The following is a 27,998-nucleotide window of genomic DNA, read 5'->3' as shown; positions in this document are numbered from 1 at the left end:
TCAGTAGCATAGTTAAGTATATATATATATATTTTTTTTTTTTTTACATTTTTTTTTTGGGGGGGATAAACATAATTTAAGTGTGCGGTGGAAGTTTAATTATAGGTTCAAGTTTGCCATGGATAAAAAGATTGAAAAACACTGAAATAAATATTTTATACTTTGATCCATCTGATTGTCAACTTCTCTTTCCATGTAAAAAATAAATAACAGAGTAGAGAGGGCCTAGACAGCCCTCTGTGGGCATTCTTCTGCATGGGGAGGAAGGAAGAAATTACCTTGAGGGGCAGCAATATAACTGAGTGAGGGATAGTCATGCCACCTTCACCTGCACAACCTTCCCTAGACTTCCATTGTCTCTTATGCAGTTATGTGTATCAGTTAGGTCAGTAGTTGAGCTGGATTGTGACTGATGCTTCATTGCAAGTATAACAAACCACTTCATGATTTAGTGGTTTAAAACTGTATCTATTGCCTCTTGTGATCCTGTGTGTCAAATGAGTGTTTCTGCTGATCTTGGCTGGAATAATTCATCCATCTGCAATCAGCTGGTGGGTCAGTGAGAGGCTGGCTGGTCTAGGACGACTTCAGATGGGATGCCACGTCTCTCTTTCATTTGTCTCTTATCTCTCTCAACAAGACTAGTGTGGGCAAGCCTTTAAAGTTATTGCAGAGAAACAGGACAAGAAATTCTCTGCTTGTATCACATTTCCTCTTGCTTCATTGGCAAAAAAAAGTCATATAACCAAGTCCAGATGCAAAGAAGGAAGAAAATAGATGGTTCAAAAACAAGGGGAATTCAGGGATCCTATTAATTGGGGCTATGACAGCAATTAAGATAAGCAGTAGATCAGGAGAATAACGCTGTCATCTTCCTGATTCTGATGTCACTGCCATAGAACATTCTGTGATAATGGAAATGTTCTATTTCTCTAATATTCAATATGGTCACCACTAGCTACATGTGACTATTGAAATTTAATTTTTAAAAAAGTGAGAAAAATGAGATTCTTATATTAGCCACATTTGAAGACTTAATAGCTAGCAGTATACTAATCATTGTTCCTAATATTTCATTTTAAGTCATTGAGGTGACAAATTATGTTGTTGTACCTAGAAGTCCCTCAATAGGTTAAAATGGGATATTAATTTGTTATATTTGAGGAATTACTGTACCCCATTGGGAATTGACTTAAATTGATAGGTCAAGCTCAGCCATTTTATTCTTTTAAGGAACTTTCAGTAGTCTACCATATGGGGAAGGTGAAAGTTTCCTCCCTGCAGACTTGCTAAAAAAAATTGCAAGGAAGCCAAATCTCAGTCCTGGCTTTGTCTGACTTGTAGATTTTTATTTTCTTAGCATGCAGGCGTAAGAGTCCATATGCCCTTCTCTGGAGGCTCAATAAAGACTCCTTCTCTGTCCTTAGCTGATTTTTCTTCTGCTTTATTGAGGTATGACTGACCAATAAAAAATTATATATATTCATGGTGTACAAGGTGATGTTCTGATACACATATACTTTGTGAAATGATTTCTCCAGTCAGACTAGTTAACATATCTATCACCTTACATCATTACATTTTTTCATGCACATGTGATGAGAATACTTGAGATCTACTTCTTCAGCAAATTTCAGGTATACAATAAATTATTATTAACTATAGTTACTGTTCTGTGTGTTAGGTCACTATAAATTATTTATCTTATAAATGAAAGTCTGTACTCTTTGACCAACACCTCCCTATTTCCCCCAACCTATATTCTTATAATGGTCCTTCAACAGTCCGTTTCTATGAGCTCAACTTTTTTTTGATTCCATATGTAAATGAGAACATGCTACATGCTATATTTGTTTTTCTGTTCCTGGCTTATTTCACTTCTCATGATATTGCTCAGGTTCATTTATGTTGTCACAAATGGTAGAATTGTGTTGTTGTTGTTGTTGTTGTTGTTGTTACCTAGGCTGGTCTTAAACTCCCAGGTTCAAGTGTTCAAGTGGTCACTCTGCCTCAGCCTTCTGAGTAACTCGCACTATAGGTGCATACTACCATGGCTGGCTGATATGTGTATGTGTACACATGACATTTTCTTTATCCATTCATCTGTTGATGGACACTTAGGTTGATTGCCTATCTTGGACATCATGAACAATGCTGCATTGAGCCTAGGTATGAGGATACCTCTCTGATATATTGATATAATTTCCTTTGGATATGTACCCATACTTTAGGGGATTTAATAGTACCTTCCATAAGATATTCACTCAAGACAAATGTAGCATGTTTAGACCCAGGAAAACCTAGAATCCTTTTCTTTATGCACTGAACGCTGAGCTGTTTATGAATCAGGCATAGGGGACTATTCCTTACTGGGAAGACTGAAGGATGCTCTGAATTCTATACCCATGTGTGGAAGGCACTGCCGGGTTCTCACATGTTTCTAGCCATTACCTTGAGCATCATGAAGGTCACAAATAAAAACTCATTTGTAAAGTTCGTCCTGATCTTTAGGGAAACTATAAGCCTCACTAAAGAAAATTCATTTCTGACACTAATTATGCTAATTACCAAAGCCTTAGATGTTGTTCTGACATCAACACTACTGAGGCACTTGCGGTGATCACCCTCAGAATGTGGTCTTTGATGGAGTGCTGAGTAACCACTGCAGGGGAGATTGTTCCAGGACAACCTAATGGTCTGAATTAAAATGAACACACATGGACAGCCTCTCATTATCCTGAAGTATGTTAAAATAAACTTCAGATCATATAACAATTTAAGCTGAAAACACACACCTATGTCTAGCTCTCAACTAAAATTATGACAAAATTTATTTTTACAAAAGTTCAGCTTTTGTTTAAAATTTTGCTAGCAATTTCTAGTTATAAAACATTCATGCTGGAGAATATGGCAAATTTAATTTTTATTAATTAGGAATTTAAAATTTTTTCTGGATGTTGCTTAATATGTGATTAATTCTTGCAATGATTTCAAGGAAATTTGAGGGGGAAAAATGTTTTTTAAACAGATTATCCATGTACATATTATATATTTCAGTACTTCCTTACAAATTCCTACTTTTATTTTATAGTATTTAAATTGTTTATGCATTTACTTACCTCTGATTTTCTGAACAAAAGATGAAAAACTTGTCAAAAAAAAATCTTCTTTATTGGGTGGGATTTTGTCTATCTCATCTTTTAAGTTTTAATTTATACATTCGGCAAGCTGTTATTTTATGCATCCCATTTTATGACTGCTCAATTTACATTCTGAGTGTATATTTTAACAATAAAACATGACACTTTAATTTGAATCATCTTTCACTCAGCAGGAATGTAAACTTTTGGTAATTTATTATTAATATTATTCAAAAAAGGTACAGGACTGGTATAATTTCTGAAGACTTGCATGCTTAAGAGCTTATTGTTCTTCCATCCTAGGGACATGGACTTGCCTTTGTATAAAGTTACTGGTTTCTAATCTTTTTTCTTTGTTTGGTTTTTCTAGATTCTACTCCATCATCTCCTGGCATTTATTTATTTATTTTTCTTTTGAGATAACTTGTTTTCTCAACTTGTCATTATTGGATTATTTTTGGGTTCTACTAATTAAAACAAGCACTAGCAGATTTCTAGTTGCAGAGATTTTTCTTAACGTTTTTGTTCGTTGTTGCTGTTGGGATGTGTGAACTTTGTTTAACCAGCATACTTGAGTATTTTCTTGAATTCTTTCCAAATTTAAAAGAAAAAAAAACTTACAATTCTTGCTTTTGGTTCTGATTTTCTTTGTTTCTTCTCATTAGATAAGCTTACAATTCTTTGGCTAGATTTTTTACTCTCCAGCATTTTGTGTATCATTTTCTACACATTGTTTTCATCTCTTTATCTTTTTCCTTTAAATTCTGAGAAAAATCTTTCCTGATTGTCCTTCACTGTCTCTGTCCCATCACAGATTTTCAGGGACATTGTGTCTGCTTTTTCTTAACTCTGAAGAGGACTGTAATTGGATTTACAACATCAGTGTCCTTAAATTCCCTCCGTCTCCTCTGCCACCTTTGCCTCAGCTCACTGTTCTGTTCCTGACCCTGACATTCTATTTTCACCTTCATTTTTTCCCCCCTTCTGGCTTTCTGTTTCTATTTTATACAAATGAAATATGTCTTCTATAGCAATAGGATTCAGAAACTCATGGACAATTATTTGCTAAACATCTATTTTATGCTCAATAGCAACTTGATTAATCACAAGATGTTCAACAAAATAATCACCCAAATAATTTTACACTGACAAATATCACATGGTGACCTTTGAATGTGAAGCAGGAGGCCTATTCGCAGGGGTCCTCAAACTTTTTAAACAGGGGGCCAGTTCACTGTCCCTCAGACCGTTGGAGGGCCAGACTATAGTTTTAAAAAAAAACAACTATGAACAAATTCCTATGCACACTGCACATACCTTATTTTGAAGTAAAAAAACCGAATGGGAACAAATACAATCATACCGCTGCATGTGGCCCACAGGCTGTAGTTTCAGGACCCTTGAAGGGGGTAAGGAAGGACTCATTAAACAGGTAACATTTGAACTAAACCCAGGGTAAAGGGCAGGGTGAGTGAGCTAGGGAAAGGGTGGGGAGAGTGAGTAGGCAGAGGGTGGGGAGAGCGAGCTAGGGAGAGGGTGGGGAGAGCGAGCTAGGGAGAGGGTGGGGAGAGCGAGCTAGGGAGAGGGTGAGGAGGGCGAGTAAGAGAGGGTGAGTGAGCTAGGGAGAGGGTCATGCTAAGCAAACCACTCAGCATGGCACAAGCATGCTTCCTTCCATGTGCTCATCCTCTGATATTTCACTATAAGATCTTCTTTCCCTTGATGTGTAGAGTTTGCTTTAAAAGAAAAAAGTGAGAGAGAGAGAGAAATCTTATGTTGGTGTTTTCTATTTATTTTGGTTGAGGGGAGTTTTTATCTGGTCCCTGGTCAGGGTACATGGCCTGTGGATGAGCTCAATAGTCTGTCCATTTTGGTAGCAATGGTAGAACCCTTTCTCTTATTGTTAACAAACCCACCAGGGGGGTTCATCTTGTTTGCCACATACAAAATCAGTTACTAAGACAACAAGGATTGTCAAGGAGGAAAGGATTTACTATAAGAGATGCATCTGCTGGGAGGAGAGGCACAGTCTACCTCACATCTTGACTGACAAGGTTAGGGAGGTTGTAAGGAGGTGAAAATGAATAGTGCATGAGGGGAGTGAGTATTGTTATGTGTTTGGGGTGGGGTGGAGGGCATACAAGCACAATGAGAAAGCACGCTAATGCATACATCCCATGAACAAAAAATGGCTGAGAACTCCCTCCCTGTATGGACATTATAGTATAGTGAGCTAGGGGTTAATATTGGTCATTATTTCAGTCTTTTGCCCAGGCCCAGTGGGTCCGTGCATATAATCTGTGGTGGCGTATCATTTATCTTGCCCTTTCTGGACTAACAGGTAGTGTAAGTCTCTGTAATCTCCTGGCTACCATTTCTGGGAAAGAAACTCAAATGGAAATGCGTCAATGCAACAGAACATTACTAAGTTCTGGTCAGCAACTCTTACTGGCCTGGGAACTTGAACCATAAGAGAATAACAAAAAATTTATTTTTTTAAAAAAGTGTTTTCTTGCTTATGGAGCCAGTTAGAATGTCAAAGTTGAATTGTGAGTTAAAGTGTGTCATTCTCAACGCAATTGTGCTATGGAAGCATGTCCATCTAGGATGACATTGTAGGACTGGGTGGTGTCTTCTCCAGAGCAAATTGTCTGAGTGGTTCTCCCTGAAGAACACCCATGCACAGAAGTGGCTGCCAACTTTGCTGGAGGGAGTGAGAGTTTAGATGCCAAAAATCTATGAGTGAGATCAAACTGGTGAAAACCATATTCCTCCTCATTTTTCCCAGCAAGTAGAATTGCTCTGTCTCACAGAGAAAAGCATCAACAATTTAACTTTAAGGACTTTTTAGAAAAAGCAGGTTCCTTCCAAATTCTGAAACTAGGTTACCCAGCACTCTTTATTTTTGGAGTGACATGATCCTTTTCTTTTGTTTTGGTTGTTTTGTGTGCATTTATATGTGTTTCGGTGGTGTGTAAGAAGTTGTAACAGATGCTCTTTTAAACTAGAAGTCTTTGGTATATATTTTTCCTCTGTGAAAGTTCTTGAAATTAGTTGATTTTAAAACCAGAAATTCTTTAAGTGAGTTAAAATATCTCTTAACAACAGACAGAAAAAGACACATGTAAAGGTTGGGCCCATTTATTTAATAAGTAGTTCTTTTATTGTCTAAGATGAACCTGTGAAGATTTGGATAATAAAGAGACATGGGCAAGAGAGAACATCCATCTCTGTGATGATTTCCAGCTCTGACATTAAATGTGACCTCCCCAGAGTCACGTTCCCTCTTTGCCAAAGGGAGAACTCAAACGAGTCAGTGTTTTTCAAATTGTTCTTCAGTATCCTAAGGTCTTGCCACTCCGTGCACGCTCCAGTATCAGCCGCCTCCTGTCATCTGAGAGCGCCTGAGAAGTTCAGAATCTCAGCCTCCTCTTCAGAGCTCTTGAATCTAAAGCCGAGTTTTAACAAGACTCCAGATGATTCCTATGCTCCTTAAATTTTGAGGAGTTAATCCTCGGTGAGTCTGTGATGCTAGAGGGCCCCTCTTAGGGAAGTGGGAGATGTGCGGGAAGGAAAGAGCAGGGTACTGGGAGAGGGGCTTTCTTCACTGCACTCTCCCCAGCCTGCTTCAAATAGGGTAACTCTGTTTTTTGTCTCTTTAAAAAAAATTGCATTAGCAGAGCTCATGCATGTCCTTTTGGGAAAGAAAGACAAGTCCTCCTTGCATATAAGAACATTATTTGATTAGATGATCTAACATCTTCTTTCATCTCAAAACTTTCACAAATATGATTTCTCTTAAAGGCAAGAGGCAGGCCAATGTCTTATAGCTTTAGAGGAAAACAATTAATGCAGTATCAGGTGTACAAATTTGATTTCTTGGAGCCCATCTGAGATCAGGTTAAGATAGGGTTGTCAGGGGGTAGGTTGAGATAGCAGTGACACTTTCTGGAAGTGGGAAGAAATTGGTCTTGTGTTGCTGTCAGAGAGACAGACCCATGCCTAGGTGCTCAGAAGGCTCAGGGGAGAACCAGTTCCCAGCCTCTGCATAGAATGGTCAAATGGCATATTGCTTCTGCAATGGCAAGTTTTTTTCACATTCATTTGGTAAGAGATACTATTAATTTTCATCTGGCAAAATGAATGTATTCAGATATTCAATTTCTATCACCTCCCCTTTTTTTTAGCTATCACAATAATGCTGTATAACAGTTAACCCATAACTCAGTGCCTTAAGCATGAATGATATTATTTTGTTTTTCTCGAAAAACTTCATGTTGACTGCAGGTCTTACTGGTTGAGGCTTGTCCTGACTGGCTGGACTTCCTACCGTGTCTCAGGTGCCCTGGCTGGGTGACTGGGGCTGGCTGATTCTGAGGTGGCCCCTGCTCTCCAAATTGCTCACATCTCTCTACTAGACTAGCCTGTTGCTGTTATCACAGAGAAGCAGAGAAAGCAAGAGAGGAAGCAGACATGTACATGCACCTTTTTAAGCCTTTGCTTTGCTCCCATGTGTTAACTTCTCATTGGCCTGACCATGTCACATGACCACATTGAGAGCTAGAGGGCTCTAGAAAGCTTCAGGGTAAAGGGTATGAATGCATGGAGGGCATTAATTAAATAAACATAATTGAATGTAAATCAATTAAATTAATACCAAGCTACCACACATGATCTTAAACAGAAATCAGCAGGAGTCAAGCTAAAGAAATACTAAAAAAAAATGGAGTGACTTAAAAATGGATTCTTAGAACATGTTTATTTCCAACAGATGGGTTTTCATGAGCTACAGTAAGAAATCTAAGCACAGGTACAAAGTGAAGAGATTGATGACTTTCACTGAGCCAGTTAGATTAAAATGACATGAGCAAAAGCAAATGGCAATATCCTATTTTTTTCTTATTTCTGGCTAGAAAGATACCATGCCCTTTCCTGCATGTTAACTCACCAAACAAAGGCAAGCAATATTGTCACTCAATTGATTTGTGGCCAGTTCTACAGGGTACTAATGTGGTATTTATGTGTGACCAATTACCTCTGCTAAGTTCTTGTTCCATGGTCTATTTAGACCCTCCTGTCATGCTCTGTCTTTAAAGTGGTTTTATGCAAGCATCTAATAAAGCTGTGAGGCTGACGATTACTGAAAGAAATGTTTATCTCCTGAATCTTAGATAGTCAGAAATAAGCTATGTGACTGACATGCCCCCCTATCTCAGACGAAGCTTTGTTAGAGATGTCCAGATCTGGGAGGAAATATCAGTCTGAATTTTGTGAACCACCAGTAATAACTGAAATTAATTAGAGCCCCTTGTTTTCCTTCGTATTGGAGCCAGGAACATGCTGGGTAGGAAGGTTAATGCAATGCAACCTTGTCTCCTTTGGGCAATTCTGCAGACTTGGAATAGTTTTGTGTCTCTTCTCTACAAAAAAAAAAAAAAAAAAAAAAAAAATGTGCTTTCCTGTAGTGATAAGGAGAATGGTAAAGAGGTCAATGCAGGAGATTAGGGTGCCTACCAATGCTCCCTGTGCTGTACGGGGCTATTAGGAGTCTAGGAAGCTAGAGCCTGCAGTTAATTTTAGTTCTGAGTAACTCAGTCTCTAAGGGGTTTCTTTGAGAGATACAAACAACTCAACAGAACCTTGTTAAAAAGACTTCATTCTATGCTTCCAGGGAGAGGGCCCATACCTGATTTTACACAGGAGTCAACTCAGACCCAATTCAATCAAAGAGAAAAATAAGATTTATGCATGTTTCAAGAACCTATCATGCTCTTCTTCCATGCCTTGCTAAATTAGACTAATTTTGCTCCCTGGCTCAGTCAAAAAGAGCAGGACTTGGTAACAAATTCCTTCCAACCATTATTTCTTTCTTTATCTCTCTCTCTCTCTCTTTTTTTTTTTTTGGTGGCACAGCAGAAATTCCCACAGGCCCTGAATACTGATGAGGTGTCGAAGCCCCTTCAGAAACAATGCGTGGTGAGAGGAGTTCATATCTAACTTCTGGGCAAACTTTCCTTACAAAGCCATGGTTTTCCTCATGTATAAGGAAAGAGGCGGAAAGTCTTGGATAAAGCCTAAACATTGGTTCCTGTTTCTTGCTTTCATAGATCTCTAACTTCCCTGACCTCTTTTCTATTTTCTCTCACTAGCTCAGAATACTGTCTAGCTTCCTGTTTAAAATCTATACTCCCCAGCTCTTATTTCTAAACTCTCTCCTTTAGCCAAAACTTTTAGATATTCTAGAGGTACAAACTATAGGCTTCTAAAGGACAAGCTGTAAGATGAGTAAGTGGATGGATGGATGGATGGAGGGATGGATGAAATGGGCTCCTCTCCTCTGTAACCAATTCTTTCCACCCATTACAAATAATAGAAACTTGTAATCACCTTCAGTATGGTGGTGTTGCAAGGTCAAGTTAGGTTTAGGCTTCTCACAGAATTATGGAAACTGTGATCATGCCGTTCGACAGGTTGGAATCTTTTCAGATGATTGGCACTTCAGGAAAGCTGTAACTTTCTTTCCTCTTCCCTCTGCCACCACCAGACCGGGGGGAGAGAGTGATTCTAGAGCAGTGCTGTGTGATAGAAAGTTGATGTGAGCTACATATGTCATTTTACATTTTCTGGCAGCCATTTTTAAAGAAAAGGAAAAACTAACAGTGTTTTATGGTTTGAATTGTATTCCCCTAAAGAAGTTTTGTTTGAATTCTGACCTCCAGATCCTCAGAACATGCCCTTATTTGGAGATAGGATCTTTACAGGGGTTGTCTGTTCAAATGAAGAAATTGGGAAGGGCCCTGATTGAGTATAACTAATGTTCTTAGAAAAAGGGAAAATTGGGACACAGAGACAGGCATGAGCAGCGGGTAGACAATGCAGAGATATAAGGAGAAGGTGGCCATCCGTAAGCCAAGAAGGGAGGCCCAGCAGACCTTTCCCTCATAGCCCTCAGAAGGAATCAGCCTGCCAGCATCCTCATTTTAGACTTGTAGCCTCCAGAACTGTGAGGTGATAAATAACTGGTTAAGCCACCTAGACTGTGGTGCTTTGTTAATGGCCGTCCGAGCAAACTGATACACCATGGAAAGATTTTGTAATAATAATTTTATTTAACTTCATATATCAAAAATTACTATCACCCCACATGAAATCAACATAAAAATATTTTACATTCTCCCAAACACAGTGTGGATTTGACCCTTGCAGTACATCTCAATTTGGACTCACCACACCTTCAGTGCCCAGTAACTATTTGTGGTCTGTGGCCCCCGGGCTGGAGAGAACAGATCTAAGATGAGTTAAGTCATGAAAAGAGCGCCCAACTCCTCTGCCACATTCACGGCTCTAGGGGACTCTACGAATGAGAGGTCAGTAAGACTGGGGGATTTTAACTTCATATCTGAGGGCAGTAAATTTAAAAAATAATTTCATATTCTTCCATTAACATTGGTTCTGCTTTTAAAGGGTCTGTGTATTTTAAAATCTGACAATGGGGTACATTTCCTGCTTGGGCAAATTGGTTGATTCAGTATTATTACTTTAATAAGACAAATGCAGACTTTACAAGCAATTTACCATAGAAACTGAGAAAAAACTCCACCTCCTTCCATCTAAAAATATAACAGTTACTGTATAAATATGCACAACCATATGACAAACAGTTTCTGGGGCACAGTGCTCCATTTCCTTTCCCGTAAAGAAGTCAACGGGCTGGGTCCTGGGCACTGTTTGCAAGCAGGAATTCCTCGTGTGGACGTCTGCCGAGGGTCTGTGGGCGGTGTCTCCAGCCTTGGGACACCCTGACAACTCCCACCTTCCCACCTGTTGGCTGGCGCTAGAGAAAAAGAGCAAAGAAAGGGAGAAGACATTTCTCGTGTTTCTTTCTCTATCTTAAACATAAACAAACATTGACATATTAATATGGTTGACTTTGTCAAATGCTTTCTCTAAGAAAAATATGCACTGCCTGAAACAAGCAGGACTTGCCACTAACAAATGGGAGAGGTACCCAGGTTGGAGTTCAGAAAAAGGAGAGAAAATTGAGTCGTGTGTAATGATGAGGGAAACAGAGGCATGAACGCAATGAGAGTTGAGGGAGGTGCCAGCGCAGGCCGGGGCCCTGCAGGGCTGTGGGGTCAATCCTCTGTCAGCTGGCTTTCCTCTTTCTCCTTCCTACCCTGGGTTATCTCTGCGGCATCATTTATCCCACTGCTTTCTTTGCCATGTGTATTTCACCTGACAGTTCCCAAGCCTCTTTCTGGCCTGGACCAAACTTTAACTCTCCAGAATCTAGTTTTGTCCATCCCCCCTCTAGGTTTTTCCAAAACACCACACTCCAGATGGCACAGCCTCATCTCCCCTCCTCAGCCTCTCTCCTCCTCTTGGCTTTGATCTCTTCGTGTGCACTCTGCTTACAGCCTGAAAGCCAGGGGTCCAGAAGGCCTCTATCCTCCTCCTCCTTCCCCGGAGCCCTACAGTGCTGCTGCCTAAATACACCTGAATCTCCACTTCTCTTCAGTCACCAGCAAGCCTCCTCCCTGCCTCAGGCCAGGCCACTGTCATTCCTCACACAGCCCACACAGCAGCTTCCTCAGGGGCCTCCTGCCTGGATTCTACCCCTCCTGACTTGTCCTCCAGACTTCGGGGGAGAGGGATTACAAAAGAAGCAGATGTGAATAAGTGGCTTTCTGGTTTCATCTTTACATGATTCCTCTTTGCCTGAGGGTTAGGGTTAAGGTTAGGTTAGGGTTAGGGTTAGTCTGGACTCACAGGCTTGGGTATAGTGACTCACACCTGTAATTCTAATATTCTGGGAGGCCAAAGAGGGAGGAACCCTTGAGCTAAAGAGTTCCAGACCACCCTGAGCAACGGTGAGACTCTGTCTTTACTAAAGATAGATAAAATTAGCTAGGCATGGTGGTACAGGCCTATAGTCCCAGCTACTTAGGAGGCTGAGGCAGGATGATTGCTTAAACCCAGGAGTTTGAAGTTACTATGAGCTAGTAACCGAGCAACCGAGTGAGACTCTGTCTCAAATAAATAAACAAACAAAACAAACAAACAGAACTTTCTGGTCCTACATGTTTAAGACTCTGCCTAATTTTCTGTGGATCCCTTGATTTTCCTCTCCCTATTGGGTTCTACAGTGGTTTTTAAGGTGCTGCCAGGTAAGGGGCATCTGCCTTACCTGGAAACATGTCAGACATGCAAATTCCAGAGCCTTCCCATGACATGGTGGATCTGAAACTCTGGGGGCAGGAGTCAACATCGTGTGCTTTAACAAGGCCTACATGGATTCTGATGCAAGGTCAGGTTTAAGAATGACTCTGAATATTAAGAACTACTAGTGCCCACGCTCAGACATAGCAAGTAAAAACAGGTCAGGACTCAGTAAGGGGAGACTTCATTCTAAAGGAGAATTGTGAAGGTCGGGGAGAACCCTTGCAATCTGCACAATGTTCCAATCATGAGCTGTGGGCTTCTCAAGAGTTAGGCAAAAAGATATTTTTTTAAAATTGTTTTTACAGAGGAGTGAACAAGGCTAGAAAGATCCAGTATGGGGAAGTAGGATGGAAGAATGTGGGATGGCCTGACAGTGGACCAATGTACAGAGAGCTGGGGGGAGGAAAGAATCTTAAAGTTTGGTTAATGGGCATTTTGATCTAATTAGTTAGTGAGGGAGATCCATTCAGTCAACCATTTATGAGGCAAAAAATATAAATTTGAAAGGTATATTTCTGGCCTTGTCATATATCACCCATCAGTCTTAGCCAAGTCCTATGGAGAAGGGAGATTTTTTTTTTTTTCCAGTAGAATATTCTGAAACACAAAAGAGCAAGGGTGAGGGGACTGCTGAATCTTCCTGCTGTCCAGGAGCAGAGGGCTCAGGTGAAGGCCCCTGTGTCACTCATTCGCTCCCACCTGCTGTGTCCTCTCTGACCTCTGGTCCTTTGCACTTGTTCTCTCTCCCACCTGGGTGACTCCTGCCGGTTCTCCACAGCTCTCCTTTACATGCTCACCTGGATGTCCAGGTTCTGGTGCCACCCGGCTGAGTCTGAGCCTACCTACCACAGTCTACTTGTGCCACCTTCACTCTGCACCTCCAGCCCATCCAGGACCTCATAACTGGCTGGAATCAGTGAACACCAAACAGAGGAAGGAAAGTAGAAAGTTTCTAGGAAGCCTTGTTCTTTTAAGAAAAGCTCTATGAGCATCAATAATAATACCAAAGAACTTTTTTTTTTCCTTTTCTGCATTTGGAAGGCAGCCAGAGTTCTGTATTTCCCCCTGAGAGCTCCTCACGCAGCTGATGAAGTGGCTGCCATCTTATTTCCCCACTGGGGCTCTCTTTTTGTAGGCTCAGCAGCTCAGCAGCCTGGTGAATTGTTTCTATTGTATGGGGGTTTTTTGGTTGGGGGAGAGAGTTTGGATTTTTATTTTTTTTCATTTTCTCTTTGTTCCAAAGGACAGGACAGAGGTATTAAGCTCCCTGATGAAATACCAGGCTGCAGATAAAGAATTTAACAGTCCATGGGAGGACTCATTAAAGTCAATTACAATGTAATTGAACAGCCTGGTGTTCCTTGTCCACATGGAGCTTCTTTCACAGTGTGATGGAGGCAGCTGCAGGGACTCGCAGAGAATGGCTCTACCTTCAGTGATCCTAGAGCAGAACTTGGTAGAGGCTAAAATGTCTGGTGAGATCAGGGCCAGAGAAGCTCAGCTCAGCCCTGCTATTTTAAAAAGGCAAAAGGAAGCTCTGACTTTTCTATGTCTTTTCCTTTTTATTCCTTCTTTCCTTCCTTTTTTCTTCCTTTCTTTCTTCCTTCCTTCCTTCCTTCCTTCCTTCCTTCCTTCCTTCCTTCCTTCCTTCCTTCCTTCCTTCCTTCCTTCCTTCCTTCCTTCCTTCCTTCCTTCCTTCCTTCCTTCCTTCCTTCCTTCCTCCCTCCCTTTCTTTCTTCTTTCTAGAGCTGCTAAATCCTTACAAAATATATAAAATAGTACAGTGGAGTACTATATTTTAGGAGTCAGGACACTCAGCCTGTTGAAAATGTCAGAGAAAGAGAGAGGTCTGAGGTCATCACACTCCGCCCTCCATTGCTGGGTGTGTATGGGGGGGGGCAGGGGGAACCATGGAGGATTCTCTCTGTCCACCATTCCCAACAACCATTCTCTGGAATCTGGCCTTTGGCCCACTGGTGATGGGAAGCAATGGTTACATGATTTCCCATTTCCCATTACTCCCAACCCCATCAGTCCTGGGTTGTAGCTCATATGGCTTCCCAAAGGCTATAGTTGGGTAACCAGTGTTCCTCGTGGTAGCCACGTAAGCAACACAGTCTCCTCCTTCCAAGTGACTCCTCTACCTTCCCTTCTTCACTTTTTCTGTTACTTACTCCTCTTTTGGGGGGAGGGTATCATAACCCCCAATTAAATAATATAAATAAGGCTACAAATTCTCCCTCAGCTTTCTGATGAACACAAGATCAAACCAATTAAATTTATGAAAATGGCAAAAGAGAGCAATTTTTGATTTATTTATGCACTTTTCAATATCCTAGCAAATGATTTAACAGATCTAGCTCCTGGTGTGTGACTCAGGGAAAAGCTTATTTGTTGGTCCAAATGCTATGCTGTTTGAATATCCATCATCAGTCGCACATCTGCACGTGTTATATGACCTTCCTAGCTCTGCTCAACTTTCTTCTTTGTGTCCTGGAATGATCTTCTCCATCACTCACTCTATCTATACAGAGCCTGTGTGGGTTTATGTTTTCCGAGAAGCAGACTCTGAGATGAGAATATAAGAACAAGTAGCTTATTTTGGAAATGATCTCAGGAGGCACCGGTCAGGGTGTCAGTAACTGAGATAGAGAATGAAAAGTGAGGAAGAAATGGTCTGCCCATGTGAGGAAAATATTGATGGGGAATTTTGGGATCCAATGGAGAATATATTTTATAATTACCCTCCTAGAAGGGTGAGAAAGCTGGGGTATTGATACACCCCCTCCTATTAGTTACATTGAATGGGGGTAGCCTGGGAATATGGGGGGGTAGCTCTCTGGCACCTCTCTAGCCTTCCCTGTATCCAGGGAGAAAAGACTGGGCTATGAAAAAGGAAAAATCTCTATTGCATCTAGAAGTCAGGCTATCATGTTCTGTGATACTAAAGTTGGTGGAATATAGGTGAAATACAAGAACACTATTAAGTCTAGTTTCTTCTAGTCAAGAGACAAAAAAGGAGCTCTATCTCTGATGTTCCCTGTGAGTTCTAGGTTTCAGTAATCATTAATCCTGGCTTAATAATAAAACTACCTAGGAATATTATTTCTTTGAAAATACTATTTCCCAGGCATCTTACCAAAGAAGTTATATAAGGTGGTAAATAAACACAGGAAAATATATTCAACATCTTATATTATTAAGGAATTGCAGATTAAAACAAGCTATCATTACAGCTTAGAATGGCTAAAATTGAAAATACTAACACCACCAAATACTGGTGAGAATATGGAATGACAGAAATTCTCCTTCAGTGCTGGTGGGAAAGAAAAATGGTACAACCACTTTGGAAGAGAGCCTGGCGTTTTCTTACGAACTAAATATAGTCTTACCATATGATCTAGCCATAGTGCTTCTTGGTGTTTACCCAAATGCGTTGAAAATGTATGGCCACACAAAAATTCCTGCACACAAATGTTTATAACGGCTTTATCCATAATTGCCCAAACTTCAAAGCAACCAAGATGGCCTTTTGGTAGGTGAATGGATGGAACATACAACTGTGCATCCTTATACGATGAAATATTCAGCAACAAAGACAAATGAGCTTACAAGCCACAGAAAAAGATGGAGGAAATGTAAACGCATATTGCTAAGTGAAAATATTGTAAAAACAGTCAGAAAAAGCTATTTATTTTAATATCACAACGATATTCCCTTCAGGAAAATCCAAAGCTATAGGCAATAAAAGACCAGGAATGGCCATGAATTTGGAATGGCCCAAGAGGGGAGAGGAACACCAGAGGGTTATTAGGGCAGTGAAATTATTCTGAGATACTGTAATGATGGATATACAACAGGATGGATTTGACAAAACCCACAGAACTGTACAACAAAGGGAGAATTCAAGATGTTAATTATAGGAAAAACCATGTGAGGATGACAAGGGAGAGTACATGGGAACTCAGTATTTTCTGTAAGCTTTAAACTGCTCTAAGAAAAAAGGTCTAATTTTATATGTACTCATACTAAGTAAATTAGAATTTCCAGAGGTGGAGATTAAACACTGGTATCATTTGTACAACCCCTTGGGGATGCAAATGTGCAGAGTCAGTTCAGTTGCATTGGAGTAAATGTACAGAGGATATGGGTCTCTCCCAGTAGCCTTTGTGCAGAAGTCTTTTCCCTACAGGTAATTGGTCTCTCTGGCATGCTGCTTAAGGAGCAAGATAAGTTTAAAATTTATAAAAGCAAATTATGTACCAAAACTTGTGTACCCCTGTAATATTCTAAAATAAGAAAAATTAGTATGTTATCTTGAATTATTAATTCTAAGTATCCATAAATATAAAACCGATCATATACAGTTAAGCATCATTAATATTTTAACCACTGATAAAAAAATTTGCTTGCAGTTTTATTAAGGTAAAATTTAGCTCTTGCTGTTCAAAGAGTGCTTCTCTAATCATTGGTATCAGCATCACCTGGGAACTTCTAAGAAATGCAGATTCTTGGCTCCACTCTGAATCTGCTGAATCAGAAACTCTAGCAGATGGGACCCAGGAATCTGGGTGTTGTCTGCCTTTCCAGATGAAGCTTAAGTGCTAATATATGAGCACCCCTGTTTCAAACAAAGGAACAAAGTGCAAAGCCGTGGTTCTAAAATGTGGCTGCACAATGAAATTACCTGGGAAGTATTAAAACTTAGTGATATTAAAAAAGAATAATGAAATTTTTAAAATGCCAATTCTTGGGTTACACTTACCAAAAGTGTGATTTAATTATCTGGGGCATGGCCTAGGCACTGGGATTTTCAAAACATCCCCAGGTAAGTCTAACATGTGGGGGGTTTGGAAAACACTATTGAAAAGGCTAGTTCCAGGGTTGGGCTCACCAATAAATTGAGTTCCACAACTTAACTCCTTGAAGTTCTCTCAGGCAACTTCTTTTCCCCTGTCCCCATGTCCTTCGATTCATTATTACTGATACCATATTTCTGCCATTGGTCCTTTTTCTCTTTATGATGGTGAGGGATACAAGGTGTATCATCAGGGAAGTGTTAAGAATGCCCATTTATTTTGTAATCCTACCTCAAAGGACTATTACAGCCCAGTTATATAATGCATATTACAGTAATAACTCTCTTTTAAAAGGTGAGTTTCTAATTAAAAACAATTAAATGGTGCTAGAATCTCCCTTTCCCACTCTCATTCCAGGAAAGAGGCTAACACTGCATTTTCTAAAAGCTAAAGCATTCTTATGACATTTATTCTCTCTGTCCTTCATCCTTCCCAAAATTGCTAAGGATAGAGCTTTGGAGTTTCATGCTCAAAGGGGAAGGTGTAGGAGCTAAAAGTTAGGACTGACTTGGAGGGTTGGAGGGCTTTCTGTGCCTGGCAGATACACAGGCTGGCTTGCATGTCCCAGACAAAGAAGTGGACTCCAGATCCTGAGGGTGGATGAAAATATGGACTATGGCCTCAAGAGCATTGGAAGGGAATTCTGTGGCGAGGTCTGCTATCAGTGAAGTAGACCCTGTGTTGAGTGTCCCTGAATGTATTAATTATCTGTCACTGTGTAAATTGCCACAAACGTAGCATAGCAGCTTTAAACATTACACACTTAGTATCTCATAGTTAACACTCGGTTGCGTCCCCTGCTCAGGGTCTCATAGGTACAATCAAAGAGTCAGTGGGCCTGCATTCCTTTCTGGGGTCTCCTTTTAAGCCTGCATGGCTGTTGGCAGAATTCTGTTTCTTATGGTTGTAAGACTGAAGTTTGCTTACCACTGGCGGTCAGTTGGGTCCATTCTCAGCTCCCACATGCGACCTGTGGTTCTTTGCCACATGGTTCTCTCAAAAGATGGCGACTGATTTCTTCAAGGCCAGCAGGAGAATCTCTTGCTTCAGAGGTAGCTCAGCCTCCCTCTTAAGGTATTTCACCTGATTCATTGAGCTCACCTTGGATGATCTCCTTTTACACAAAATCAACTGGTTTAGGACTTTAAATACATCTGCACAAGTCACTTCTTCTTTGCATTATTCCATTAGCTAAAGGCAAGTAATAGCTCCTACCCTCACTTAAGGGGAGGAGGTTACACAGATGCAGGGATACCAGGAGGTGGCGGGCATTGGGAGTTATCCCAGGGTCCGTCCCCCACACTGAAGCAATCTAAGACAGAGGCCTAAAATGGTATCAGGTTTAGGTTACAATGGAGCACTGGTATAGGTGATGGCCTAGGAAGGCAAAGGCCTGGCCCTTTCCCTATATTATAGTTTGTAAAAGGACTTAGACTTTTTCGTGGACCCATCCACAGGAAGAGAAAGCCTCGGTAATGATAAGTATTAATAAAAATCTTTCCAAACTTGAATGTGAGGCCACAGGTGAGTGGCTGGATTACTCAGTGTCATACTGTGGAGCAGGTATTAAGCAATGCAGGTTGTTTCATTCATTGTCTGCTATTGATCAGAGATCTCACACTTAGTGAAGCTATATCCTATCTTACAGATTTCAGTTCAGTAGAGATGTTAATTATTTCTAATCAGATAACTTCAAAAGTTATGGTGTGTCACCTGTTCGACATTAACCACTTTTGTATCTAATTCAGCAATCTTACCCTAACCTGCCTTGATGAACTTGCCTTTAAATATTAATCTTATCAGATGTTCTTTGGGCTGGCATTAACATCTTGCTGTTCGTCTCAGTAATTAATGCCTTGACTAAATCTTTGACTTGTGTTCATTTTATATTTGTCTGAGTTACTATTTTATCCTTCTCAAAATTATGCTTTAACAATGAGAAGGGATTTTCTACCAACCAGGCAGGATAACAGAATATATTGATTCCGAAAGATTTTTTAAAATGTGATTTATTTTTATTTATTTATTTATTTTTATTTTTTAGAGACAGAGTATCACTCTATCACCCTATCACCTTTGGTAGAGTGCTGTGGTGTCACAGCTCACAGCAACCTCCAGCTTTTGGGCTTAGATGATTCTCTGGCCTCAGCCTCCCGAGTAGCTGGGACTACAGGTGCCCACCACAATGCCCGGCTATTTTGTTGTTGTTGTTGTTGTTGTTGCAGTTTGGCTGGTGCTGTGTTCAAACCCACCACTCTCCGTATATGGGGCCGGTGCCCTACTCACTGAGCCACAGGCATCACCCTGTGAATTTTTTTTTAAATAGTGTAGGGTTTCATTTTATCCCTCCATGATCTTCTCAAATTATAAAGCAAAATAAATTTCCTTGCCACATTCTTCTTGGGAAAAGAAACAAAGAAATCATCCAGTAGCCACGTAACTTTCTTCTGTGAACTTACAAAAGCCTCATACATGGTCTGCAGATTTGAATGAATAATCCTTTATTGCCAGGTGAGGCAGTGACTGTAGCCCTGGTGAAACACTGAGACTTAAGTCAAAGATTCATTGTGAGGGCAAAGCATCCAGGTCAGAGCCCCTGTCAGAAATGCTTTGCTAAAAACATCTCAGATTGATCACTCACTGATATGACAGATTTCCAACTAAATCCTTGGAATTTGTTTAAGCACAGTTTGGCCTGGTTCTTGATATTTACAGTGTAATCCAGTTAAATATAAATTTAATCTAGTAAATTAAATTCATTTGTACCTATATAGATGTAGCCTTCATTATATACAGTTAATTTATTTTGTCTATCGTATTTAAGTGTGTACGAGTTCAGAAAATTAAGCTCATGCACTCACCCTGGAAAAAGTGTTGCAAATCTCATAGCTGAATATCACTACAATAACCTTCAAAGTATTCCCCTTAAAAGCTATTCCCTGAAGCCAGTGCCTAGTCCACCTGTCAAAGCACTTTTTTATGACAAGTTCGTGAAGTTAATTGTCCAACCCCCATGTGTATGTTTTATGGCAATTCTGACTTTCGGCTGTTTTCATCTTTCACACAAAATTTAAAGCATAACGTGTGGATGAGGGATGCCACCACCGCACATTGCCCCAGACCTGGTGTTGGTGCCACCTCACACATGCTTGGTCTGTGTGGCATATGTGTTCCCAGAAATTACAGAAAGAAGAGCAGAATCATAGGCTAAGCCCTGCTTAGACTTCTTAGTAGATCCTGGGTGCACCACCTAGAGCCCCCTTACCAGGTGGTGCATATATTTCTTAGTTCTTGGATGGTCCTGTTAATAGCACATAACTGTCCCTTGGACCCCTTTATGAGTGAATCATCTAAATCAATAGGAGCTGCCCTGTTCAGAATGCTTGGAGAATATTCCCCTTAGCCTCAGAGTGGGGACAACCCACAGCCAGTGATTGACTGATACCAGGCACAAAGCTGGATTGGAGGTGGTGACTCTGTGGTGTCACCCCCGAGCTTCCTGGGGGCTCAATCCGAGGCTAGATTCTGGCTGACATCACATCTTTACTCAGGTCCTTCCTAGTTCTATTCTTTATCATTTTCTCTTCTCCTGAGACAGCCTACCCCCCAGTAAATCATTTGTGCAAGAATCCCCATCTCCAGTTCCACATTTTGGGAACCCAACATCAAATTCTCTGTGCTTACTTTCCTACTGTGAGTAATCCCTGAACACTGACAGGGCACCAGAGGTAGTCCAGCCTTTCTCCTTGGTAGTAATTAATGCTTCCCACCTCCATGCAGGTGAAGGTAGCCCTGCCTTTCATGTATCTAAATTTCTACCATTTTAAGCCCTGACACTATCTTAGCAATAGAAGATATTGGACAATAATTTTATGAATCAGTGCAGTGGGAACTCTCTGGACTTGAACAACATAGGGCCTTGTTCCTCAACTAAGCTCTACAGCTGATTTGCAATGCGGATAGAGGCATGACCTTCACAGGAGGCTCATTTTCACCATGGATGAAATAGGGACCATCCTGCTATACTGGTCACTTTGCATATTACCATGAAGGACTACATGGATGGTGAATATGAAAGTATTTTGAAAACTTCCAAGTAGGTTTGTTAGGATAGTCTTGTTTACCAGAGAAAGTATGTAACTATAATTGACCTGAGCAAAAAGGTGAATATAAAAGCTTATTCATTTTAGAAGCTCACAGAGTGAGGCTGAGGTCATATTCAGAAGCTGACATCATTGGAATTTTTCTCTTTATCCCTATCTTTTGATAATTCCTACATCTCTTTAGTTTTGTTTTCAGACTCTCTGCACATAGAAGTAGGATGGCTTCAGTTAGTACGTCTCCCTCCTCACTTCATACCCCGGCCTCCAAGTGTCCTTAGAACTTAGGATCTGGGGGGAAAGAGGACAGTTTTTCTGGATTATTCTGGCAAAAATCATGGGGAAAACTCTAATGTCACATGTTGAGATCACACTCCCATCCCCCCAGTCGCTGTAGCCAGGGAAGGGAATATGCTAATTGGCCAGAAATGAGCTTAATTCTCTCTTCTAGGGTCAGGGAGTTCAGATCTACTGGAGCTTATACAACAAACAGCAATGCTGTAACTGAGGAAGTTATGATTTTCCAAAGAAATAGCTACTGGATTGATAACAATATGTCACAATACTGCAATAACTGTGCAAGTTAGAGGTACAATAATTATCAACCAGAGAATACCAAATTATCTTATTGCTCTCAAGACCATTGATAACAAATCAGTCCTTGTGGTATATTATACTATTGCGATACTTCATACTATGGGAAGAGTTGTTAATGTCTACACCAGCGCTTCTCAACCTTCCTAATGTCACGGCCCTTTAATTCCATAGTTCCTGTGGGTCATGACCCACAGGTCGAGAACCGCTGGTCTACACCAAACTTCCCTGAACTTAAGTATAATTGAATACTCATGTCCGTATTATTTTGTAGTTTATCTGTTTATCTCCTGTTTATCATTGAAGTTTTAGTAATGCAGACTTTAATAATACTTCAAGGGCCTCCTTTACCCAGTCTACTATGGACTAGGAATTCGAAAACTCATGTTGAGAGAGAACTCAGTAAGCATGTTGGATTTGAGAGAGACTCTCTCCTTTAAAAAAAAAGTACATGGACATTGTGACATCTTATCTCATTGCTTAGAAGGTCTTTGTTCTTAGCTGTTTTCTGACGTGTGACTTCTGGTCTTAGGGAATAAAATAGTTCATTCTATTTCAAAATATAGTTTATGCTAAGGAATTTAGATTGGATATCTAGAATTTAGGGGTTTTATTGCACTAATGAGGAAGCAGATGAGTTGTGTACTTTAGGAGAAGGCTGATTATATTTCTAGTTTTCTCACTTACTGGTACATAGAGTTAGTTCTATATTTATTATTGAATCACTTTCTTTATGATGGGCAGAGTTATAGATGCCACATATATAATAAGGGCTATTGTAAGTAACTTTTCAATTTCTTTTGCCATATAACTATTCATGGCAAAACTTAGTTGCTTAAAGCAACCACCATGTTCCTCATCATCCTGTAATCTGGACTGGGTTTGGTAGGTGTTTCTTCTGCTGGTCTCACATGAAATCTCTATGAGGCTGCCACTGTTTGGAGGCTAACCTAGGCCTGGTGGCTTCAGGAGAGCTTGACCCCCAAATCTGGTCCCTAAAGCCTTGTTTTCATTTCCCTTTTCAGATAATCTGATCATGGGGTGGCCTACCCCAAGCTTTATTACAGCATGGAAACTGTTTCAAAAGTGTCAGTATACTAAAAAGTGAATGTGCCAATAGCCAGTCACATGACTAGGCCCATTCTCAGTGCTGGAGGGCAGTGCATGGCAGTGGGGGTCCTGAGTGATGAGTCTCATCAGATGCTACCAGAGAGTCTGTTACCCATGGGATCTCTAACTCAATTGGTGATTTTCAAACGGAGTACCTTGGTCTATGTTCTGTTGCTTAGAACAGAATGTATGAAAGTGGATAATTTATAAAGAAAATAAGTTTATTTATTATTTTGGAGGCTAAGAAGTCCAAGGTCAAAGGCTGCATCTGGTGAGAGCCTTCCTGCTGAGGGTGACTCTGCAGAGGTCTGAGGTCTCAGGGCGTCACACTGCAAGGGCATGCAGTGTGCTAACTCAGAGCTCCCTTCTTATAAAGCCACCAGTCCCACTTTCATGATAACCGTTAATCCATTATTAATCCCTCCTGGATAAACCCATTCATGAGGGCGGAGCCTTTATGACCCAATCACCTCTTCAAGCCCCCGTCTCTGAGGAATCCTTCATTGGGGATTAAATTTTAACATGAGTTTTGGAGGGTTCAAATATTAATGGCCATATATTCTTTGGAATGCCCAGAACCCCAACAATACTTCAGGTGAAGTGAGTAAGCATCACTTCAACAGTAAGAATTTCACTTATGAAAATTGGGTATTAACCCTTAACGTTTCTGTTGAAGGAAGCACTCTGCTACTAAGAGTATATACGTTTTAAAATCACTGAACTTATGTGATCTCATGTAAGTTAAGTATTTTATGATTTTATGACTCTAGGAGTTCTCAGGCCACTTAGTTGATCTGTCCTTGGATGATAGCACACGTTCTTATCTACTCCACTGGACACCTGCCAAGATGGTTGCAATAACGTCTCCACATTGCTTAGAAGTCTTTAGCAGTGACACTGAACGCATCCATTGAATTTCAATTCACTTTCAGCATCACATCCCACATGGGAAATACCTCCTCTATTTAGAAAGTTAATATTTGTAATTATGAGCACTTATGAATTCAGAGGCAGGTATCAGCATGAAGGAAATCCACACTGTGAACATATATTCATTTGCAATGTGCCGTCCTGTGTGTATAACTGTGGTACCACTGTTCCTGTCAATAGTACAGGATAAAATGCTCTATTTTATTTCTAAATTTCTAATAGTACAGGATAAAATGCTCTATTTTATTTCTAAAATTCTAAGTCTATTATTCAAATAACAAGTACATTGTAGCACTTTTCATATCTCCCCTGTAATCCTTATAAAACCAATGCAAAGTTGGTACTAGTATCATTCCCTTTGAATGAACGAAAAAGGAGATGGAGGCTTAGTAACTGACTCACATTCAGGAAGCTAAGAAGTGCAGGACAGGGCTGGAATGTGAATGCAGAACTTTCTGACCACAAAGCTAGTCTTGTTCCTCTTCACCATGTTTCGGTCCCACGCCTCACACCTCATTCTGTCCTCTTATGATCAAGGGCCTACACTGGGATATCTGGCTTGAGTAGACAGAAAAGGAATACACCTGTCTGGGTGGGGCTGGACTCTCCAGCTCTCGCCAACAGCTCAGATTCTCATTCTTGATTGCACATGGATATAACTCAGGGAGCGCTTGAAAATATGAATGTCTTGGTTCAGCCTGAGCATTAGACTTTTTAAAAAATTCTCAAATGATTCTAATAATGCAAACAGGATTGAAAAATACCCACCTAGAGGGACCACAGCTAAGTCTCTCCAAGATGTGTGGAGCCATGTTTAGCCCTGACTGTTTGATAACATTGCTTACAATACTTCTGTGAAGAAGGCTCTCACTTCGCTTTTTTTTTTTCCCCCTTTAGAAACTAATCATGTTTCAACACCCAGACCCAGTGGGCAAAAAGGAAATAATTAAGGGGAAGCAAAAAGCGTGCAAACATTCAGACCAATATGGTGAGAACATCTTGGCTCATGTTCATTAACTACCTCCCGAGATTTCTTAGCCCATCCCTTCCACATTCTGACAGCTTCTACCTAAAGAATCCTCATTTCTTACTTCTGAGGCTCCGCCATCTGCCCCATTGCTTTTTGGTCCTCTCATTGTTAGGGGAGATAACGCAGACACTCCAGTTTTGAGGGATACCCTGGGATATAACTGTGGAGAAGGGAATGAGGCCAGTACTCCAGCTTCAACTTTTATTTTTTTTATATCCTCCAATCAAAGACAAGTCTCCTGAGGATGTGCAGTGGGCTGCAGAGCCAGTGGGGGCCACATGTGGCTTTCACAGGAGGGAGAAGGGTATTTATTTATCTAGCTAAGAGCAGTCAGCTGTCATCACTGTATCCTACAAAAACTGGTTGTATTTTAGGGTGCATAAAAAAGACCCAGAAAATCACAACAACTAAATAAGCTATGTTTATTTGACTCAAATGGGCTCACATTCTTTCAAGTTTCATCTTGCTTATTATCAAAAAAACTATTGTGACTTTTTTCCCCTCTAAGATTTCTCAACTTTGCTGAAATGACCAGTACTTAAATATTTTTTAATTGTCTGGTTCACATTTATTTTAGACCACAAACTAAATGACAAGCTTCTAGAGAATAGAATGTTTCACTGGATGAGAATATTAGCAGTTGTGGCCGCAGCCTCTTCATCTTCATAGTATTAGTTGTATAGAACTTAAACTTTTGCTGGACACTCTTCTAACAACATTAAATGTATACACGAAATGGCACGCTTTATACTTCACAACACTATGAGGAAAGTTACTACATCATCCTTATTTTACAGATTAGAAAACTGATGCCTAGAAACATTAATGATTTCATTTACTATAGGGCAGTTGGTTAATAATTGGGGGATGCTGTGCGCTGGCGTGACGCGGCTGCGCGGGATGGGCCGGGTCAGGGCCCAGGCGGCGGCCGCAGTAACGAGAGGCGGCGGAGCGACGACTGCCCTCCAGCCCAGACACCATGAGTACCAAACAGGTCACTTGCAGGTATTTTATGCATGGTGTATGTCGGGAAGGAAGCCAGTGCCTGTTCTCACACGACTTAGCAAACAGCAAGCCGTCCACCATCTGTAAATACTATCAGAAGGGGTACTGTGCCTACGGAACTCGGTGCAGATATGATCACACGAGGCCCCCTGCTGCATCTGGTGGCGCCGTGGGCACCGTGCCCCACAGTGTGCCCTCCTCAGGTTTCCATGGCCCTCACCCTTCTTCTGACCTCACTGCATCTGTTGTGAAACTAATTCACTTGAACCTGGGAAGCGTGAAAAGAGAACGTTGGTACTTAGAGACCGAAATCTCTCTGGCATGGCTGAAGAAAAGACACACTTGAGTCTGGTGAGTAATCCAGGCAGCTACAGCGACCCCCAGCCCAGCCCTGAGATGAAGCCGCATTCCTACCTGGATGCCATCAGGAGTGGCCTTGATGGCATGGAAGCCAGCAGCTCCTACAGCAGTGAGCAGCAGCTGTGCCCATACGCGGCTGCTGGGGAGTGCAGGTTTGGGGATTCCTGCGTCCACCTGCACGGCGAAGTGTGTGACATCTGTAGGCTGCGAGTTCTGCACCCCTTTGACCCAGAGCAGAGGAAAGCTCATGAGAAGGTCTGCATGTCCACGTTCGAACTCGAAATGGAAAAGGCCTTTGCCTTGCAGGCAAGTCAGGACAAAGTGTGCAGTATCTGCATGGAAGTGATCCTTGAGAAGGCCTCGGCCTCCGAGAGGAGGTTTGGGATCCTCTCCAACTGCAGCCACACGTACTGCTTGTCCTGCATCCGGCAGTGGCGGTGTGCCAAGCAGTTTGAAAACATGATCATTAAGTCTTGTCCAGAATGCCGCGTGATATCAGAGTTTGTGATTCCAAGTGTGTATTGGGTGGAAGATCAGAATAAAAAGAACGAATTGATTGAAGCTTTCAAACAGGGGATGGGAAAAAAACCTTGTAAGTATTTCGAGCAAGGAAAGGGGACCTGCCCATTTGGAAGCAAATGCCTTTATCGCCATGCTTACCCTGACGGGCGGCTAGCGGAGCCTGAGAAACCTCCGAAACAGCTCAGTTCTGAAGGCACCGTGAGGTTCTTTAGTTCAGTGAGGCTCTGGGATTTCATTGAGAACCGAGAAAGCCAACATGTCCCCAACACCGAAGATGTTGACATGACAGAGCTTGGGGACCTCTTCATGCACCTTTCTGGAGTGGAGTCATCAGAACCTTAGAGGGTAGATGGTCACTCCTGCATCTTGGGCTGTGCCAGCCAAAACTTTCCCAAGCTAGGAGGTGAGCTTCCCTGTGCTGCGGCTCGAGGTGGTGTGTGGCTCGGATCTGAGTGGGGCGTCCTTAACCTTCGTCTCGTCCACTCTCCATTACTACAGGTGCGGGAAGAGTGAAGGACATAAAATAACCTAATTAAGTGTATGGAATTGCTATTTTTATAGTTATACTTCAAGCCCCTTCAGGGGGACCACCTAACCTTTCAGACTGTTTTGAGTGACTGCCTTTTAAAAACCTGGTTTTTAAACCTGGTTTAAAAACCTTTTTGATATTTTTCTCCCTGCCCTTAATGCACCAGCTTTTTCTTACCAACGGATTCTTCAACTCTGAAAAGATGCCTCTAAGTGGCAGATTTCTCTAAGTGTATTTAAATAGTGCATGGTCAAAATTTTGATTTATGTAGAGCTTTCTAAGAACACACAATGTTAAGGGATTGCACAGCTGTGGCATAAAACTTTATTGAAGGCTTTAAGGATAGTCATTCTTATATGAGTTCTCTCAAAATATCCCAGGCCAGAGCAGTAGTCTTGTTACCATAAGCAGCAAACAGAGTGAAAGTGTACATCTTTCTCCCTGTTAGGAGATTCTTGAAGTTCACAGGAAGTACTGGGTGGTGGCAGTCCAGCCTCCTGTCTGGCTGGTGCTGGGGTCTGGAGCGGAGGGGTCCCTGCCCATCCAGGCGATTGCTCTGAGGGCTCAGAACACACCTGTGCTTCTGTAGTGTGTGTC

At 41.2% G+C, this 27,998-nt stretch overlaps 1 protein-coding gene and 1 pseudogene across 1 annotated transcript; one reads left to right on the top strand and one right to left on the bottom strand.

Annotated features, from left to right (window-relative positions):
- LOC128573477 (galactose mutarotase-like) overlaps window positions 1–25,966 on the bottom strand; it is a 72,437-nt pseudogene extending 46,471 nt beyond the window's left edge.
- On the top strand, window positions 25,868–27,408 carry LOC128573675 (E3 ubiquitin-protein ligase makorin-2-like). The gene is given in 2 exon segments (XM_053574029.1): window positions 25,868–26,238; window positions 26,241–27,408. Coding segments are annotated over 2 exon segments (1,248 nt in total). The 5' UTR covers window positions 25,868–25,964; the 3' UTR covers window positions 27,215–27,408.
- The last annotated feature ends 590 nt before the right edge of the window (window positions 27,409–27,998 follow it).

This window comes from Nycticebus coucang, chromosome 21 (genome assembly GCF_027406575.1).
Source record: "Nycticebus coucang isolate mNycCou1 chromosome 21, mNycCou1.pri, whole genome shotgun sequence".
Taxonomy (NCBI): domain Eukaryota; kingdom Metazoa; phylum Chordata; class Mammalia; order Primates; family Lorisidae; genus Nycticebus; species Nycticebus coucang.
This window is presented reverse-complemented; position numbering and strand designations above follow the sequence as displayed.